We start from the raw sequence: 21,862 nt of genomic DNA on the forward strand, positions 1-21,862 counted from the left end.
GTTCTAAGTGTACCCCAGTTGGGTGTCCTCAGGTTTCAAAAAGTTAAGGAAATGGAGGGAAATGTTATGTGGTCTATTAATCAAAATGTGAGATCCTAGAAATAAGCAACATTACAAACCTCAGTCTAAATAATGAGGGCACCATCCTGCTTTTTAGCAACAGAAAGCAGAAACTTGTTCATGTTAAATGACACATACAGGCTTTTGAGCAAAATATGTACCAATATTATCATTTTGACATTTTTAGCAGGATTGTGCAAACCACATTCTGCATGTGTCCTAACAGCATAGAGTCTGGGTGCTAAACTCTTTTTCATGCAGTCCTGAAACAGTGCTGTAGTGCAGTGTTGTGCTATAACCCTCCCGCCTCACTAAAAACAAGTGGCACTGTCGTAGAAGACAAGACACCGAACCCTCTAATTTCTACTGATGGGTCGTGGTTAGCGCTTTGCATGGGAGCTTCCGCCATCAGTGTGTGTGAATGGGTGAATGTGATGTATGATGTAAAGCGCTTTGGGTAACATCCCAGGTACAGAAAAGGGCTATATAAATTTGGACCATTTACCATTTAAAACCTGAAGGATAGCGGCCCTTGAGAACCGGAGTTTGACACTCCTGCTATAAGTATTGGTCTCATTTCCCACATTTGCAGAGGACATGATGCAACACTGTGGTTAATGTTGCCAACCCAACTTTTCCAAAATATGTTGTTAGCATCAAATAAAAAAATATTTTTCAGGAAACAATCATTTTCTCAGTTTGATACATTATGTGTCAGCTGTGCATATTAAAAAACAAAAAACAAACAGAAAAGAAAAAAACAAAGACAAAATATTTGCCAATTATTGAATTTTTAATTTATATTTAACTTTTTTCCCCCCTTCTTCTTCTTAAAAGGTCTACGTATGAGGTCAGCTAAGCAGAATGTAAAACTCTAAATGTAAGCTCGGGCTGTGAGCCATGACTGTGTAGCATTGGCTGAGCCTCAGTCAGCCCTCTCCTTTCATCCCGGAGGCCTACTTGGGGGAAATGTTCAGTGTGGTGGCAGCAGGGAGTATATGAGGACACAGACATCAAGATATTTATGCATTATTCATTTACATGTGCTTTAATATCTCCACATAGATGGATGTTGCCCATTGATTTAATTAAAACAAACCCAAATTCTAAACTTAAGGAAAAAAAAAAACTTTATACATTTTGTGAATTAGTGGTTATGTACTGACATAAAAAAGAAAATAAAATAAACAAGCGGTAGACTGATGAGAAAAAGATAAGAGAAGGGTGTTCCAGAAAAGGAAAAATTAATCTGCCAAGATGGGAAAACACAAAAAAGATAAAGTCTAAAGGAACAAAGACAAAGAGATCAAATGAAAGGTGGAAACCCTCAAAGAGGTGCTTTAAGAAAAAAAAATACCATATTTCTGCACCGCAAAGGAGTCTGTATGTTTTGGCTAAGGTAATCAAACTGATAAACGGTTTTGTAGAGAATTATCTTGCTGGTATTTGTTTCATAGGGAGACAAACCTCATAAACTTTACTGTTTTCTTCCTCCTTGTGATGTTAAAAGCAAAGTCTGATAGCACTAAAGTTAACTGAATCCCCAAGTATAAACAAAAAAGAGGAAGTTGTATCAGGACACTAATCAATAGATTGCTTAGTAATATTTGCATGCATTACTATGCATTACTTGCTGCACGTCATAAGACCAGCATCAAGCGCCACCACTAGCACCAACAGGAAGTGCTGCAATCTGACCACACCGCTGTGGACTGTGGTGAAGTTCCCCATCGTAGCAGACCAACCAACATAGCTGATAGATAACAGAAGTTGTTTTCTGACTACAAATAGCTTAAACTTATTAAAATATTCCTCCATTTTATACCATACTTGCAATAAATGAAAGCAGAATACCAGCTGAGGTCAGCAGGTGGCATGGTTTTACCATTTAGTGGGGTTTCACATGAACTTCATCATGCTTATTTCATGTTTACCAGGTGACTTGCTTGATGAGCAATATTTTCTGATGGGATTTAAGATTTTCTTTTTTTATGTTTACCTCAGTAATGAGGTTCTCCTCATCCATTTTGCAAATATGATTGATCTGTATCATGATGTAAAAGCAGGGAAGTGCAAAACATGAAAAAGCACCATAGAAGAATAGCTTCCATGGCAGGGAAGTCATACTTAAATAGTTTTTTGTTTTTTTTTCACAACAGTTATGAAAATAAGCCAGTCAGTAGTATATTCATTGGGAGCCTTTTGTTAAGGACGGACTCCTTCGTCTCCACAGACCAGGACTAATATGCTTCAAACACAAATGCCAAAGTCAATCTTCTGGCCTGCGTCTTTTTTTTTTAAATATGGAAGCGATGACTGGACAGCTTTACTGTGTTTCTGCAAGGTGAAATAAAAATCACTCGCTAAGGGGCTGGGTGGGACAATTGTTTTGGTAGTTCACAAAAAGGCTCTTCTGTTTGCACTCATTCATACACACCTCAGAGTCCTCTATACGCTATTAATGGTGGCAATGTTGTGTTTTTTTTTTTTTATGCCAAGGTCAGTATTGAGACCGCAGGGCAGTGGAGAGGAATAACTGCTCCGGAATAGAGGGCACCAACAAGGACTTTTGTAAATGAGTAAAGCACCTGAGCAAGGACTTTGGGAAATGAAAAGACTGCTCTAATCATCCGAGTATTGCAAAGACTTGATGACATTTTTAAAAGGGCTCTTCAAAAGCCAAGACAAAAAACTATTGTGGAGTTCTTTTACAGAAATGGTTGGCCCATTTTTAATTTTCTCTGTAGGGAATAACTCATATTCATCATTATTTTACAAATCAGTATTAAAATTGGAATGATGGAACAAATGCATGATATTATAAATATAGTTTATGTTCAGTTTCTTTCTAATTGTGCAGCTTCTCTTTCTTTTAGTCCACCAAGACATTTAATTTTTGTAGGTTTTTTTCTTTAAAACATGTAAAGGCTGCATGAAGGGACGTTAAATATGAGTTATTCAGTTTGTTGCAATCTGGGAGTCACCAATAGATACCACAACATCCTTCAGACTGGACTGAAAAGCATGGGTTGTTTTCAAAGTTTCTCTAGTAGAGCCACTTTATCTCACTTCCTTTAGAGTTATTCATACACTCTGACAGCCTAACAGCTGTAACACTTCAAAAGCTGTATTGTGTGAGACCTCAACTTTTCCTAGTTTTGTTATCGTGTTGATAATTCCCTTTGTGCTTCATTGGGAGAGTCTTTCCAATGCAAGTAAAGACTCTTCAAGCAAAAACTGAGCACTTGTCCTAGTCGCTGAGGAGTCATTAAAGTAAAAATGTACCCTCATGAATGTACAAATTATACTATTATGTAAAATAAAAAGATACTCCATGCTGCAATGTTACGAAGTCAAGGATTTTTAATACCAATGCTGAAAACTGAAGCTTTTGTTGTGAACAGTAACTATAACTTTGAAGTCTTTAAATAAATCTTCACGGTCTTGACGATCCTGCAAACACTCATGAGCTCTGTAAGCAACAGACAGCATCTTGCTAAATAACCACTGCCGAAGCCACCATTCAACCATAAAATGCTGTTTTGGGAAGAAAGTGTTTCTCTTACAGCTCAGCCATCAGTTCAACTAGTGCAGCTTTATGCCTCGCTGCTTAAGGGAAATGTTTGCAGACTGAAGTTCTCATTGGGGAGTCACTTTGCCGCAAATGCCAATGCACTTTCCTGTACTAAAAATTAAACAAAGACGTTTGATAGGAAATTGAATTTGCACTGATGTGCATCTGTGCATTGACTTATCAGGATCACTGCTGTAAAAAGTGACAAAAACATCTGGTACCTCAAGGTTTGTTCATGTGTGTCAGAAAAGTGACATCAGCAAATTATAGCACAATTACAGTCAATTACACAAGTTAATTAGCTCCGACACCAACACCAGATAGCCATCTTTGCTTTTCATCAGGAAGCTAATCAGCACCATGACACCAAAAAGAAGAACACGGGTGTTGATGTTGAACTGGAGCCAAATTGATTCAGTCTTAGAGTGCAAATTTTAACCCTGATGGGTATGTCATGAAAAAGGGATTGTTGTGGCCTAAGGCCTCTGTCCTTGAATGTAGAATGTGTCTGTGTGGGTGTGTGAGTGCAGATTGTACTTTTGCCATCAGACTGGCTGGATGACCCCTCCTCCTCCTCTTCCTCCTTCTTTCTGGTTAGGCTGGTGAATCTGCTCTCCACCCCTAACCCACCAAATAGACCTTTACCTGCTTTCTTCAATATCAACAGTTTAGTCTGTCTACATTCAAACTGTTTTTGTTTGTTTTTTTTTTCTTTAATAAAATGCGTAAAAATCAGATTTAGATCTATCTGTCTCAAACTAAACTATCATCTGTTTTCTGCTTTTGTGCTTGAAGCAAAAGACCATAATCAATTCTGCTATTTTTCTTTTTGATGTTTGCGTATTTCAGGTACGTGGTATCATCTGGAATGGAAAACAAATTAAAACTAAAAAACAAAAACTGAACATTAAGAAATCAATTTAAAAAGGGGAATGTTTGAAAGAACTATACTACAAAAATTTAAGGAAGAAATTAAAAAAAAATAATGAGGCCTCTAAATTAACACATGCCAACCCACCAAACGATGGTTAAAATGAATTTTGGTGGGTATAAAAGAAAAATTACTGTCCAGTTTGGCAGGTAATCTTCTTTATCCATTTATTCTACTGCAGAGTCGAGGGGCTGGAGCCTATCCTAGTAGCTAGTAGGCCTGAGGCATGGTACACCCTGGACAGGTCACCAGTCTAAACAACTACGTACCTTCACACTCACTCCTATGGAGAATTTAAAGATGGCAGTTAACCTTGCATGTGAGTCTCTGGATGGTGGGAGGAGGTGAAATTGATGTACTGCCCTTAAGTGGATGTATTGCTTTACAACCAGGCCAAAATAAAAGCATGCATTGGACAATGTGGGCATTTGAATGCATTTAAAACAAACATATCTATTTACATACATAAAAGCATCATAAATTAGTATTAAAAGTGGCTGTTGCCCAAATCTGAAGGGGGAAATATTCTGTGACCTTCTTAAAATCTAGTTGAGCTCACCTGATAACAAGGCCTTTGACCCTAGCAAAGCCATTGAGATATAGTATGTCATGCAGATAGTTTGAGCTCACCCAGTTCAGTTTGTGCACAAACGCAAACACCAAGCTGTGGAAACTGAGAATATCACAGACATATACTAGACTCTGAATATCAGTCCTGATGGGAGCTCTAAAGACATTTGATTATATATCAAATAAATGAGGAGTTTGGATGATTATTGAATTTTATTATTGTTGTTGTTTGTTTGATAGTTGTTGTTTTTTTACTTTGATTCATCTGTTATTACAGTTTATTGCAAAATTAAAGCAAAGTTTCTACAAACTTCGAGAAAGTACAACTGTGATTTGCAGGTGTTTCCCTTTTAGAGAATAAGCCGTAATTTTCATAAAATCTGGTCTCAGATCTGAGACTCCACGATTTTTAATTCCTTGTAAAACTTTGCATTTCGCTGTTGTTCGCTATCAAGGACGACGGTACATTTTTCCCTTTAATTATTTGTAAAAAGATTTCCGTGTCCTCCTCCATCCATACAACCTTTACTAGAAATGAATTGGTCACGTGACTTCTTACGTCGACGTGTAAATGCAAAAAAAAGATGTTTCAATTTCAATTTTGTGGTATATTTTCTATATAGACACTTTTGAAAACCCCACCTCATGAGAGCGTAAAAACTTTTTAGCACTATTTGAGTTTTTTTTAAATGTAGGCACTTCCATTACCGTTTCTTATTGCGATTATTAGGCTTCGCATATTTCTAGGGGTAATGGAAACACAGCTTGTGATTTCTTTTCACATATTCCAAGATCCTAGACAGATTAATTCTTCTTGTTAAATAAGTATTGTGGTAAAAAAAATCCAAATAGTAAAAGTTTAATTTAGATCATTTTAAATAAGTTCTACAAAAATTTATTTTGTTCCTTGGTGGATAAAGGAGCATTGGCTAAACACTTTTGTTGTTGTTATTGTTGTTTGACATTTTTATGAAATATGATGATAAAAGCAATTTTATGAAACACGTATGATTGAATGTATTTATTTGCACTTATAATCTGGCTTATTTTCCTCCCAAAAGAGTTGCTTGGTGGGAACTTGAGGAATCTACCACACACATTTACTGGCAATTAAATAAATAAAAAAAATAATAATAATTCCTGGATGTGGGTCCTGCAGGTAATACACACTGAGTAAAAATACTGAAAAATATCTGAGTTCATTGTCTGGTAAGTGTGTGTCAAACGGGAAGGAAAGGCTGCAATAAGAGTTTTTTTTTTTTTTTTTTTTGAGTGTGTGTGTGTGTCAGATGTTAGAAACATGTTATACACTGCATTTCGTAATAAGAAAAGTTTTAAGGGGCTATAAAATGGCTCATAAATAATGTAATGTGCAACATTCTTATTAAAAACTGAATGCATGGACAAATGATTCCTACTCCTTGTTGTGTGTGTCCATTAACATGACAGCGAATACCTTGCCAGATTACCATCACATAATATAATCAAGGAGATCATATAGACATGAAGATGTCAGCTGCTGGAATAAAGGAAAACAGATTGTGTCTTAAAAGGGCTGCAGAGAGGTGAAGAGTCAGGTTTCAGAGAAAACGAGTGACAAAAGAATAAAAGATGATTAACAGGAAAGATGGATACATGGGAGAACAGAAGTTGAAGAAGGGTTTAGGTGTGACAGGTCGATAGGGACAGAAGAGAACAGTTATAGATGAAGAGAAGAAAAAGGAAAGAAGATCAGAGAACAGTAAAAAAATCAACAGTCTAAAAGATATTGAAATATGTATTCTCTTTTTCACATAACTAATATTTCTTTTTCATCTCTAAAAAACATATCAGAGGCATTTATAAGCCGCTCAAGCCGGAAGTGAGGGTTTAACCTGTCATGAGAGACAATGGGATGTGCCTGTCAAAGCTTGGTGGATCAGCATGTTCAAATTGCCTCCTGGAGATTTCCTGTCATTAACACACAAAGCATGGCTGTTAACCGGCAGTGGCACTAAGAATGAAATCACACTCTAATTCATTATGTAACAGTACGTTTGAAGAGGCAACAGGCCTCCTCTCGTCTGGCTTTGTCGCCACTTAAAGCTCTTGTCAACTCGACTTCCTTGCAAGCTGTCACAGTGCAGCAGAGACAGGTCTGTCAGACAAGCATCAGTCAAGATTTAATACTCAGAACTTTCTTTACACTGCTTTTCCTTTCACTTAATCCCCAATACTTATCTTTTAACAAGTCTAATTTAAACTTTCCAGTCTTTTACTTAAATTTTCTCTGCACCAGCTGATTTTGCTTTCACTAGGTAAGTTAATCACCTGTGTAAATGTTGTTAAGGTTTAATTTTGGGAATTTGGCATGAAAATCATTTAGATAAATTTATTTTACATCAATCATCTGCTATCACTGGAAAAATTGAAGTAGGGACGCTTCAGAGTACCAGATGGTACGCTCACAAGTTCATTTGCAAACCAGAAGAACCAGAGATTTTATATCAGCTGGTCACTCAAGCACTAATAACCTTTTTAACCTGCAATAACTCTGTGACTACTTAGGAAGCTGATGAAAGGGGAAGAAATTTTTAGAGGGAAAATTCAATCCACAGGGAAATTAACAATGTTCAGTAAATTTACTCTTAAATAAATTACAGAATTAGTGCCATTACAAAGTTATTATTCATATTATTATGTTATATACTGAGAAAAGAAACAAGTAAGAGTACATGTGCATTACCAAATACTGTATGCAGACCCTTTTATAATTCTTTGTGAAATGAAGTTATAATGTCCAAAATTATCTATCTTTAGATGGAGCCTGTTCTCTGCTATATAACCTGAATGGTTTAATATCTGAAGTGACAGATGCAATATCTCCTTTACAGCAGTCTATTAATGATTAATGTTTAATAGACACATAATAAATCAAGTGTGTGGGGCTTGTGGGGATTTTCTTAATAATCTAAAGGAGAGATGGCTACTACACAGTTACTTACTTTACCATATAGCCAGAAACATGCATGTTAATTTTCCTCAAGTTGCAAATTCAGTTCTTTTGAAAGCTAATTGTTTTCATCTTGGTTCTCACCACTAGCGATGTCTTTATTGTGGAACTGTGAGTGCCCGCAGTTCAGGAGGCGGAGTGGCATTTTTCAAACCAGCTCAGTCTCACAGAAAGGTGCAGTGGGTATGGTTTTCCACAGGCTAAATGCAGTAGTGCTATAAAACAGTCCTACACATTTTGTGATGGTAATATTTTTCCATTCCTGAATTTTTTTTTTTTTTATCTAATTTTTGTGTGCAATTTTATATGTAATTTCTGGCCTTCCTAAAATTTCATTAAAAAGAAGTCAGACTCTTAAATGCTTCATACCAAATTCCAGCTTCCACTGCTCTGATAGTTCTCCTACATTTGGTCTACTTAATGATGGAGCTATTTAAGCCTGGTCCAAATGCAAACTAGTATATAGTCCACATTGCACTGTTAAAATAAATAACCTCACATGAAAATGCAGTTGCATAAATGATCTTCTTACTGTTGTGTCCCTTTAACATTAAAAAGATGCCCATGACAGACTATTCTTTTCTAATCTATATTTAATTAATATTTTATACTTAAAGCAATACTACAAGATATTTTGACCTTAAAACCTTTTTTCTTAGACTTCTTTTGATGGCACACTGACATTAATTATGTAAATCACACACCAGCAACGGGACATCAACACAATGGCCTTTAAAAATAAAATAAAATAACAAGAGGACATGATCAAAGAAAGTGAGAAAAAGAAAGAGAGAGTGACAGAACGAGAGATAAGACAAGATTCAACATTGACTTTTACTGGCTAGAGAGAGCTCAGAGAAGAGATGGGATGCAAGATGGATGTTGAATTCATTGGGTGGTGCCAAAGTACAAAAAAAGTTTAATTGTGCTGCTTTTCAGCCAATCAAGCAATTATAAATCCTACCAGGTCTTCTATAAAATGGACTATGCTGATGGAAAGTTGTTGTATTATGTAGCACTGACTAAAGCATATTTATACTCTTGTTGTTCCCTTGAGTAAGACTGTCACTTTACATTTTATAAAAACACATGTAAAATCATTTTTAGCACAAACTATTTGTCATGTCTTGTGACTGAAAACCAAGGAGCCAAAAAGCTCAGTTTTCACTCTCAAAAGCTGTTTGTGAGTGGATTAAAGGTTAAAAACGTCTGTGTGCATGGTATTGTTTGGGTCGGTCATGTGGCGGCATCTTCACAAGTTCTCACTATGCACTTTGTTCAATCAGAATATTTCCACGGCTACTTGCAAACAAACAAAGAAATGATCAGCCTTTGTGTTCATCCTAAACAAGTCTCTTACAAGCTGCTCTTTAGTTCTCTTTGGTGGATTTACATTATAATCTAATAAATTATATTATCATAATACATTATAATATAAAAACTGTACCTCATGGTAAGAAACAAGCACAGCCGCCACATTAGCTTTATGGAAACACAGTGGAAAATCTGGGTCTGTGCTGCTGTATACGCTCAGTATAACAAATGAACACCTGCAGCTCTCACCTCCCCCTCTTCCCCATGGAATAGACTTCCTTTCATGGCAGTCCATTTTTTAATCCCGACTTTTCTGGGTCGCCTCTCGAGCTCAGAAGCACACAGGAGATTTTTCTCTTCCTCTTGTTCTCCCCATTTTTCTCCTCTATACTATAGCTCATAACTCTGACATCAGCTTCATGCATCTCTCTGCCTCATTCTTTGGCCCTATACATCATTAAGCCACATTTGCAACACTCCTGTGGGTGGAAATCCTTCCACAACGTTATGTTTATTTGAATACTTTCATTTTTCTTTGCAATGTAATGTGTTATTTAGTTGATTATGCCTTGGGAATCTATGTTTTATGTAATTTTCATTCATTTTCTATCTGCATTACCTTGACAGCAGGTATAAGGACAAAAGGTGCAGTTATGGGACAATGAAGGTAAGAAGAAAGGGAAAAGATTCATAGAAAGGAAAGCAAGAAAGAAAGAGAACTACTGAGCCATTTTAATTTTTTCATTTAAACTTCCATCCTCCCACTTCCTTTTCTTTTACCACTGTCACCTTTGTCTCCTTGCCTCCCAGTCTGATTTTTACAGGGACACAGTCTCTTAACATGTGGTGGAGGTGCGCACCTCAGCAAGCGAAGCATAAAAATGATTTGTTTGGTTTGAAGAATCCCCCAGCAGCAACCAGTCAGGAAGAATTGAAAAAACCTTTCAAATGAGAGGTACAGCATCTTAAAGAACCAAAAGAAGTCCAGCTGTCTTCTACTCAACCACTTAGGATTCTCTATCAAACTCTTATATCCATTATCTGCATCAGTAATATGCATATAGTAGAACACAGGGAGTTAATTTTAAGCTATTAAGTTTATTATTTTTTTTTAAAGCAACATTATGTGATTTTCTGACTTTCAAACTGTTCTTTTGACTCACTCTGGTGGCACACTGATGTCCATTATAGCCATTTTATATCCTGCAGTGTCCTGGGGCTGAGAAACTATATTTCACAATTTGTCTCACATAATAGCTACGTTTTGCTTCACAGTGCTGTATCACACACCAGCAACTGGATATCAACACACTTTTTAAAGCACATCATGGCTGATGCTGCAAAGGAACCCAAGTGAGAAAAGAAAGGGACATCACTGACTCTTACTTTAAGTACAGCAATGCCATTTTAACACACTGAAGCCAGCGTATGGGTGATACCAGACAAACGGACAAAATGAGCCGTGTGCAAAATGTTATTATCTGAAAATGTTATTTCCTTATTTTTCTTTCATCATACTGAAACAATTTCTAATCATGACAATAATTAACCTTTTGTTTTAACATGTTTGCAGAAATGTATCTACACAGCTAGCCAACTCTAATTTTTCTTAAAAGGTTTTATTTCTCTGAAATGATGTTGATATATATCATAAAATTGTTGTTCTTCTACTTGTGATATCATTGCAAATGTACTGACAGAACTAGGTTCTGTGGATCTGTTTTAATAATGAAAAACTGGCACAATCATTATGTAACATATGAACAGTCTTTGATGTTAGAACATTTTCAGAATATTTCAGCATAAACTCTAAAATCAACAAGGCATTTTGGTCTGACTGCTGCTCAATGAATATTTTCCCTTTTTTTAGACTATTTGTAAACTCTAGAGACGATCGTGTGTAAAAATCCCAGTAGACTGGTGAAATATGGCACCAATAACCATGTCACATTTAAAGTCACTTAAATCCTGTCTTGTTATTCTGATGGGTTTGAACTTCAAGTCATCTTGACTTTGTCTACATGCCAAAATGCATTGAGTTGGTGCTCCGCGATTGGCTGATATTTGTGTTAACAAGCAATTGGGCAGGAGTGCATCATAAAGTGGCTGGTGAGCGTACATTTATGTATCCACTGAATTGAGAAACAGCTCAGAATGAACAGCTGAAGTCTGAATGCTTCACAGTACTGAATTAAAATACTTTGCACCGTGTTATCACCCTCCACTTCAATGTGAAAACACAACTGACTGCAACAAGTGTACACTTGACAAGGAAGTGTGGAAAATCACAACCCAAAGCAGAACGCGAGAAAGTCTGGAGGACACCAGATTACTTAAAAAGGGCGATGCTTAACACTCAGAATACGCTACATTTCTATAATACCTGTCATTTTCAGAGGCATTTCTTCTTCGGCTTAGCCTCTGAATGACTCAAATCAATTGAAAAGGATGGATCGTTGAGCAGCTGAGTAAACATTCAGTTTTCTATGTTTTCAATTTACTCTGTATTGCAGATTGTTCGCTGTCTGTCACCAAGAAATCTGACACCTGAGCTGCTTGATGACACATACAGAAGGCAGAGTGTGAGATAGCATCTGAGAGGCGTAAAGAGAGGGTAGAATTTATATCTTATTTGTGTTTTGCATGTCTGTTCTTTTTCAGCCACAGAATAAACCAAAAAAACAATTTATAATTATTTTTTAGATATTACTTTTTCCTTATGGTTGATTTTACTCGTTAGTGTTCACAGTGAAAACACAGATACACAGCAAAACTATAACTGCTAATAGTACTTCCATCTGTGTGGCAATTTTGCTAACATCTGACTTTTGAGTGGCATGGGTGTTATCAATCAAATGATTTCAATCCTTGCAGATATTTATTTATATTTATTTATTAATAGTAACAAAAAAATCAGATGGACTCATTACAATCAGGCCGCTGCAAACTGGGCTGCAAAAATGGAAACAGCTTACTTTCATGGCGGATCGATCTGCCATGTTGGAGAAGTTAACGTTGTGTTTACAGCAGTCAAGTAGAAGCCATTTTGTTTTTCATCGTTATCTTATTCAGAAAATCTGACAAATATTTCAATTTGTTGGTGGATTTTGTCAGAGGAACTATTGTTGTGTATTTGGCTGCACCAGCAGCTTCAATGACCAGCGCACAAAAAAGAAATTAGACAACAGAGTTTATTCTACATTGCCCAGCTTGGAGTCAGTGCAAATGACAAACACACCGCAGAGAACCTTGGACTAAATCTATTGCCACATATTTATTGTTTCTGTTCAAAGAATTTATTTTTACTGCCGCTTGGCCAGGACTCCCTTGGAAAAGAGGATTTTAATCTCAATGGGACTTTCCTGGTTAAATAAAGGTTAAATAAAAAAAAAAAAAAAAAAAAAAAAATTTACTGCTCCTTTTCTGAAAAAAACATCAATTCATTGAATTATTAAATCCTGTATATTTAGACATTTGTGTTTTCCTGTCGTGAAGAAACCACACAGGTCAACATATAATAAATTTGATTTCAAAATCATATCGGAATAATAAAAATTTCATTTACATATACTATACAATTTCAGAATGGCAGCATAGCTGCAGTTTGTACACCCACGGGTCTTTTATTTGTAAAATGGCTGCAAGCACATTGTAGATTTGTAGTTTTTAAATTGTTCCCAGGCGTAGGAAATTACACAAAACACAGGAAAGCGCTGATGTCTGGGATTGAAACGAGTGGCAATGCATTTGATTCTGAACTTAGTTTGTTGTTGCGCAGCTTGTAAAGATCAACTGGTCACATTTACCACCCACTCATACAGACAAATGTCTTCTTTAACCTAGCTTACAAACTTTTTATAAAGATTGTGGCATTCATGAGTAACTTAGTACTCTATTGAACAACTGAACAAAATCAGCGCTTGTATTGTTTTCTGTTGTTTAGTTCATTAAATTAAATACTGAAATTACAGTAATGGTTTTATAATAACTTTAGGTAATTTACAAAGCGTTTTGTTATTTTAAAACAAGTAACAAGATGTTGCGCATTATGTCCTAACACTATAACTTAAACTAAACCATTTTTCATTCATTTTATCGCTGGTCTTCCTAACACCATCTGTGCAACAGACTGCACACATTTGCATTAAAACACCGTCGTCAGATCTGATCCTTCAACTGCAAAAATATCACTTCATAAATGTCCAAGTCACTTAGGACTCAAAGATCCCCTTACTGAATGCTTCTTTACTAGTGTCAGTTTATTATAATGATTAAAGAAATCAAAGTTATGCCCTGGTTGCCTGGTTATTAACAGCACTAACCAACCTTCAGACTCACCTGGAGATTTCATTTCATCAGATGCAGCACTTGCTCATTCATCGCTTCACATCTTAAAAATATGCTTTACAAACTGTAAAAGGTACAATATATAAAGAAAGATTCAAATTTATTTTATGTAGATAAAAATTTGTTTGTCATTGCAATAAAAAGTGCAACGAAACAACGATGCATTTAAATGCATTTTAAGACGTACCTCCTCCCCTTTTAGTCACTGCACCATGAGTATGTGTGTCTTGATGTCCTCATTGGACCAGACTGCAGGCTCAATGTCCAAGTTTGCAATTTACCAAATAAAGCTGCTTTTATATGATTTGAAGCTTACTGTGTGATTATTTATAACCTTGGTGTCACTTTAAAATGATGATTAAAAAAAAGGATTAAGTCCACATCTTTATTATTATTAATTTATTGTTTTCATTCATTATTTTTCAATTCAATTTGTAATTTTTTGTCCTCTCTGTCTCCTAAATGTAAACAATAGTGGTGTTCCCCAACATGGCAGACAAAGTCGCTGTGACATCAGGAGCGCATTCTCTATTTATCCAAAAAGGTCTATCATAACTTCTGGTTCCAGGAAACTCAAAATACTTGAAATTGAGATTTTTAAACAGCAGCTCATAAACCAGTGAATGAATTCACAGAGGCTTTCTCCATCATTTATTTAGTCTATGCCCACAGCTTATGCACATACACACTATGAGAAGAAAGAAGCCTTTTGTTGGCCACATCCCTGCATTATTCGTGCACTTAAACCTGAGCTTCCAGCTGGATACTTTATCACCAAAGACAGAAGTTAACAACAGGTGTGAACAGGCCCCCACAGAGCACAGGGAGCGAAACGAAATACTGAGGGAAAAGAAAATCTGTGAAACAATTAAGAGCCAATTTAAAGAGTAAGACAAAGTTAACCTGCAAACTGGATTATTAAACTGGCTCTGACAGACACTGAAACAAAAAGGAGGAGGAGGGTGAATTAACCTGCAATCAGGCCTCTATTTAGTTGCAGCCAGCCACAATCAGCCAACATATTAGCATTTAATTAGCTTGAGAGCCACAAACCATGGCCTACTGCTCTGCTCTGATTACCTTCTACACTGCTGTCATATCTGTGTTTAAGTGCGGGGCATCACCTGAGCATTTGTCTGATCACATATGGGTGTGTGCAGTGGTGTGTCTAGATACTGATGCAGCCACTTTTATGAATGAGTGAAGGCCCACACAATGAGAGGATGAGCATTCTTGCCGTTCATGCTAATGAGTGAATGTGATAGGATTATTTGACATTTAAATGTTCTAAGTTAGTCTCCAGCCAGGTTACATGCTCGAAGGTACAGAAACCTTCTCAGAAGATAGACACATTTGGGCATAATCTGGGCTTCTCTTAGCACTTATATTACTGGCACTGATAAGTGTTATCTGTGCCAGATGTGGCCCAAAGGTCATGAGTTGGGCCTAAGTTGGAATATAGCATGTATTACGTGGGAAATATGTGGCACAGACATCATAAACTGGCTTTGACTGGGGTAACAAGCACTATAATGCAGAAATGCAGATTTGAGCCACATTGAGTGAATTTGTGGTTGAGTTCAAGCAGTCAGACTCTTACCACCATTCAAGGCTAAAGTGGGCTAATGAAAACTACAGATGTGAGCCATGTTTGGGCTACACACTCTTTCCTTTCTGGGGTTATCTGCCCTCAGTGCTGTGTGTTGCCAAGAATTTAAAATTACTTTGTTTTACAATGTAAATAATCAGGTGTTTTCAGTGAGGAAAACTGTTTGTATCCCTACTAGCTAAAGTTTTTTTAAGCTAAATACAGCTTACAATTACTTTAATTACATATATTTTTATATATTATAATGGAATAAATGGCAGTTAAGTGCTTGAAATCACTGTGAAGATTATCAATTTCAACTAAAAAGTTTCAATGCACATATGGAGGCCATGATTGGTTTCAGTCTCTACGGGGGCACAACTTGCACCTGCTGCTCTGTGTAATGTGCAACTCCCAGTTAGGCGCTGCTGTTCTGAGATCACGTTTTCATGTAGAGCTGATGGTGAGTTTCATTCATCTTGATCAGAATGTTAGATTTTAACACAAAATATTCACGCAAACGTTCATGGTAACAGGTTTCTAAGGTTGTTTTTTCATAGTCCACTAGAGAACTAACAGGAAGGAAGACTCTTGGTTAATGCAGGCCCGTTTCTACTGCACCAGATAAGTTGTTGTCTGCTTCATGTTTTTGTTTCACTTGAAGCGAACTGAAACTCAGGTTTTAGACAGTTTGTCTATTTGATTTAGTTGAGCATTCACAACTCTCCAAAGAATTTCCCAAATTTCCCTGAGGACTCTCCAAAGGGATTAATAAAGTATTTCTATTCTATTCTATTCTATTCTAAACATCACTTTGCTAGCAATGGAACCACAGTTAGATGAAGAAGGGCTGGTGTTATTCTATCCTAGATTAACTTTTTTGAACACCTGGCTAGTAGAGTCCTAACATTACCAGTCAATAAGCATTTTAACTAGCCCGGCTCATTTTTTTTTTTTTCTTTTTTTTTTTAAACAAGTGCAACTGAATGTATTTAAGTGTACATGTTTCTTTAAAATTGTTTTATTACTTATGTGTTCTTCATGAAAATGTCAAACGAGAAAAATAACATTCTCAAAAAGCTTTCTCGTCCAACAAGGAATAAAGTAACTTCTTAATAAATAGGAAATTATCCACTTTATATTTTTAGCTAATGTTTAGCAATGTTTAAATTGTCTCACTTCCTGCACTTTGTTCAGGCAGTAGCCACAATATGTATGCTAAAGCAAGCGCACAGTCAATAGATGTATGATACATAATGGAATAGAGTTCCATTATGTATCATGGAATTATGTATTCCATTAAAGTAGAAATAGTTATTTGGACTTTTAGAAAGTGTGCAATTAAAATAATTGCAAGGATTGTTCCTTACAGTTAGATGACTGCACTGCATGCTGCCTCCCTGTTAGATATGATGAAAAACCTCACTTGTTATATTGTCCTACATTTTTTTGTGCCCAATTTGCTCTTTTGTGACCATCTTTGGTTTAGTTTCCATCCTTCATAACCATGGCATTGAAAATGTGTGCTTCCGTACCCTTTTTAATCCTCAACAGAGTTAGAGTGACCAAATACATGCTACAGTGCACAGCTAAGAAAGAAGTTGACTCCATGGAGCTAAGAGAGATTTCACCTGTTGAGCCCAAGTTAATATTACTGTTTCCTCATGAGCCATATTAGCAAGATAGTTTTCATGTTGGTTGATTTTCTGAAATGAGCATTGATTTAAACGGTATTTAAATACATTTTCTGCTCACGTGTTTTGTATATATCACTTGACTTAGATATTTACAGTTAAAGCCTACAAATATAAACACAGACTGTTACAGATAAACATTTATCCTTTACGTCAGCCTGGATGGGAAAGATAATCTACGACTGTAGTTTTCCAGACCGGATTAGTATGACAGAAAATCAGGAGTAATGTGATGTAGTAATAATACCAGTCTAGATCAAATGCATTACATCATCTGATGCATCCAGTTTGAGGAACACTTGATTCTTCTGACAATCCCATCAAAGCAATAAACATAAACAAGCAGGTGTTACATATTTCCTGTCAGACAAAACCGAAGCTCTTAAAGGTGGTCTAACACCCAAATAATGGGGTTTGGTTTTAAATTACTGCTACATGAACATGCTCAACAAGGTTCAAACTGCCTAAAGGTGTTCTTAATAGACTTCACAGTTACCATCCCAGGACTCGTCTGAAAGTTACGAAGTTCTCTTTATCACAGCTCACCAAAGCAACGATTTGCTGCCAGCTGAAGTGTTTATTAGTTGACATAACCGGCAAACCAGAAGAAGCCCAATATTAACAAAGTGAAAGGATGTGCCACTGCAGAGAGCTGCTGTTTCCAATATGCTTTGGCCATCAGTCTAGGACTAGGATTCGAATCAGAAGGGCTGACGTGAACGTGCCCTAAGTTGCCTTAGTATTGATTTAGTCAGATGAAGCTGCAGTTATACAATCAGGATTTGTTAGAGTGAAGCAAGATTTCAGAAAGTGCTCTAAGTGACCATACGTTGGTTCTAGTCTTAATGGGCAAAATATGCAAAAAAGATTCAACTTTGTACCAGCCAAATTTGAGTGTATACATGCAAAAGCTATTCAACTTCTTACCACATCATCTTCATGTGTTATGGCCCATTTGTGCTACTTTAAAGATAGATACAAAGCCTTTGGACCATCTTCTGTGTCTTTCACATGTATATTTTGGTCAGTTTTCAGAGGTGTTATGGAATGCATAGCTCAACGTAGCAAAAGGAGTACCACCAGAAACCACAGGGCTAATGTTGTGCAGTATGCAGTCACTGCGATGTGGGATCAGCTAAAGAAACAAAGATGTTCACACCTGCAATGTATTTAATGACTGCATAGACCACTGCAGTCTACTGCGCTGCCTACTTTTATGTCTCTTTCTGAGACTGTACATTATCATGATCTCCTCCATCGTCACCATGTTTACTATGGTCTTAAACAGACACCAGAACTTGGACGTGAACTTTGAACTCTGCCCTCTGGTGCATGCTTTTGCCAAACAACCACACCAACATGTAAAAGTAAACAGATCCTGACATTTGAAACTGACCGATTTAAAGCGAGCATATATGAGCCTTCAATCTGGTTTTGAGAGTTTTATTTTGTATGTATTTGGTCAGGCTTACATAATCACACAGATTTAAAAAGCCCAGCTTTGGTCACACCTTTCTTTTCATGCTAATTTGACCATAGTAACATTTTATAACAAATACAGAACAAGTTGGACACACTTACTTAAAGACATAAAATGTATTTAAATTTCTAAAACACATAAAGTAAAAATTGGTACATACTGAGTCTTACAGTCAGTGATACATATACTCTCTTCATCTGTAAATTCCGTTTTACAACCTTTTAAATAAATTGACACTAAAATAGAGAAAGGTTTGTCACAAATTATCAGTTTATAAATCAAATTTGCATTTGTTTCCCTGTGTTTATACAGTCAAACATTATGGCCAGGTGGTGGTTGTTGTGTTTGGGTATTTTCTTTTTCAGTTTGGTGCATTCATGCCTTGTCATTAGCATCTTCTAAAGATTGGGCTCTTGCCTGTGTATAATTAGCTTTTGGGGTACGTGGGATTTGTTGAGTTTTTGTAGTATTGTATTTTGTTTACTGAATTAATGTATTGTTTTTAATAAATTTTCAGGGTTTAAACTTGCTTTTTTTTCTTTTTTGGTTTGTTTTCTAATAAGGTTACTTTTTGTCATTCTGTTGTTTTCCTGCACCTCAGTTCCCTAAAGTTTCCCCTCTTAAGCATTCTGTTGGCTTTACTATTCTTGTGTCACAACACAGTTTAAGGTGCTGACTGCCAGTCCTAGTCCTGGTTGGTAATTATCTCCCTCAGTGTAAATAGTCCAGATTTCCCTCTGTTCTTTATTTTGCATGTCTGTATTCAGTTTTTTTGCTAGTTTAAGTTCAGTCTTTGAAACCATCTGCTTATGCACCTTTTTTGGTTTTGGTCTTCCAGCTTAGTTTTTCTTTTCTGAGAGTTAATGGTATTATTGTTCCAGCTCTAAATGCTTTCAATTAATATTTTATCCTACATTAAAATTGTGACTTGTACTGAAAAAAAATAATAATAATCTGCCAAGATAAACAAAACTGTAAACGGAAGCAACACATATTATGTCTGTATCTTGAGGTTAAGCTGTTAGTCAAAAGACAGGCTGCCTGGTGACAAATAACATGTGCCTCATGGCCTACATTTAATGAATGGATCCATCAATCGTCTTGCAGCTGTGCGTGTCTGTGTGAGCGTGTGCTCGTTTCTTACTTACCCCCATCATCCTCATCGAAGGAGTTCATGCAGGGAAAATATATGGCGAGGGCTTCAAAGGACGCTGACAAGCTGATGCGGCTCTGTGATCTCTCCATGTAGAGCCCCGCCGTCGGGCCCGGGTCGGCCGGCTTGGCCAAGCGCGGCTGGGCATTCTTCACGCGGAGTACGGCTCGCGGCGTTTTGGATGGCTGTCAGCTGCCCCCGACGGCAGATCCACCTCACCCCGAAAATATAAATCAACCAAGAAGTCCAAGCTGCTCACACCGACTAAAATCGGTGCAGAAACTCAGTTGCAACAGTTTGTGTACAACTTCAAGATGAGGAAAGATGTGAAGGATTCTCTTTCTCTGAATGTCAAAGTAAATGAAAGCTCCACTGGTTCAAAAGCATCCTAGAAATGAGAATAAATGCAGTAAGATCTATTTTCTTACCTCTCTATTTGTATATGCTGTTTTCTGACTGAACTTCTGTGACTATGCACAGCAGGATTCTATCTCATTGTTCCTGTCATCTTTCCTCTAGCTCTTCTCTTATTTGCTGATACTCATGCGCATCCTCTTCTTCAACACTTTGTTGTCCTCAGAAGCGGGTTAAGAGTGATGGACTTACTGGCATCTGTTGGTAGATCTTACATGCGTGTTCTCTCTAATTAAACCTGATCTTGCTATTTCGGAATTACAGCAAAACTCATTTTCTTTAAGCTGTATGTAATTCCAACAACCTCTTCTTCTGTGCATCAGCAGCTTGAGCAGTCGGCTTTAGATCCGGCTAAAGAAGGAATGATGGGAGTAGATGCTGATGGTAGAGGTGACGTTCACGCCCAGCATGAACTGTGGTGCCTCCCGAACGAATCAAAGCTATTTGTTACAGTCACTCAGCTTTGTTAGTTCCTCTTGCTTTGGACAGAACAAAAGCTTTTCTTTCATGCAGAGCAATTGTCTTTGGAAACCCCAGAGATGCAAGCTGCAGGAGTTGTTGCCAGTCAGCTTCGTCTCGAAACCCAGATCAGGTGAGATAACATCAGTTTCAGCAACTGTTGCAACTGAGACCAATCTGTTGCTTCTTTGCTTTGAACAGTTTTACAGTTGATGTGTCTGTTATTGTTGTTGGAAACGTTCATAAGGTCGTACTGTTCTCAGCGAGGTTGGTCGACTTCTTCTCGCCTCCGTCAGCCTTGTGTTGCTCCGTTGCCGTGCCGATGCTCCAATGTCTGCTCCAGAGATGGGAAAGGAAAGAGAGAGAGAGAGTGAGATGGTGAGAGAGAAAGAGGCTGCACTGGTGATCAGCTTGTGTCTGAGCGAACTCATTCACTGGTGAGCAGCATAGACAGAGAACTAAGAAAAGGGAGGGAGGGAGGATGGAGGAGGGAGACAGGGAGGAGGGGGAGCAGAGAGAGAAAGAGAGAGAGAGAGAGAGAGAGAGAGCTGCTGGCAGCTGGACCAATCAAAATATGGACGAGGGAATATGGGCGTGGCTTGGAGACAGCCAAGGCGATGAAGGGCAGTAAGTTTAAAGGGTCTCATTTCCTCTGTCTCCTTTTTTCTCTTGATATCAACAATAACCAAAGTCTTTAAATGAAGATCATCGGATATACACAAATAAAAACTAGGAGAGAGTTTTGATGGTTGGGCTTGGTAATGTATGGTCACGTGGTGCACCATTTTCATGTAGGGTTTGAAGATAGATAGATAGATAGATAATAATATTATTATTGATTAAAATAAAGAACAGATATAAACAGATATAAAAGAAAAAAAGTAAACAAATAGAAAAACAGAAAATAAACTTAATATACACAGTATATACAATGAAAGCCCCAAAACACAATTAAATAAAAATAGCTATACACGCAGACTATTTACAATCATGATTGTTATTGAGAAAGGAAGAAATGATTTTCTGAACCTTTCTTTATGACAGTGGAGCTGCAGCAGTCTGTTTGAGAAAGAGCTCTGCTGTCCCTCCAGTATACTGTGTGGTGGGTGTGAGAAGTTGTCTATAAAGGAGACCAGTTTGTTCGGAGACCTCCTGTCTCTAATTGTCTCCATTGTCTCCAGGTTGTGTCCAATAATCTGGCCAGCCTTATGAATCAGTTTTTTAATCCTGTTGGCATCCCTGCGGCTGATGCTGCTCCCCCCACACACCACAACATACAGACATAA

General features: G+C 37.1%; 1 protein-coding gene across 1 annotated transcript in view; it reads right to left on the reverse strand.

Moving 5' to 3' along the window:
* The window catches only part of rims4 (regulating synaptic membrane exocytosis 4), a 53,060-nt gene extending 32,087 nt beyond the window's left edge, over positions 1-20,973 (reverse strand). Inside the window, exon 1 of the mRNA XM_041979058.1 lies at positions 19,699-20,973. Coding sequence (XP_041834992.1) covers positions 19,699-19,795 — 97 coding nt within the window. The 5' untranslated portion in view covers positions 19,796-20,973. The remainder of the gene's footprint in view (positions 1-19,698) is intronic.
* Positions 20,974-21,862: the final 889 nt, after the last annotated feature.

The sequence above is a fragment of the Melanotaenia boesemani genome, chromosome 3, assembly GCF_017639745.1.
Source record: "Melanotaenia boesemani isolate fMelBoe1 chromosome 3, fMelBoe1.pri, whole genome shotgun sequence".
Taxonomy (NCBI): Eukaryota; Metazoa; Chordata; class Actinopteri; order Atheriniformes; family Melanotaeniidae; genus Melanotaenia; species Melanotaenia boesemani.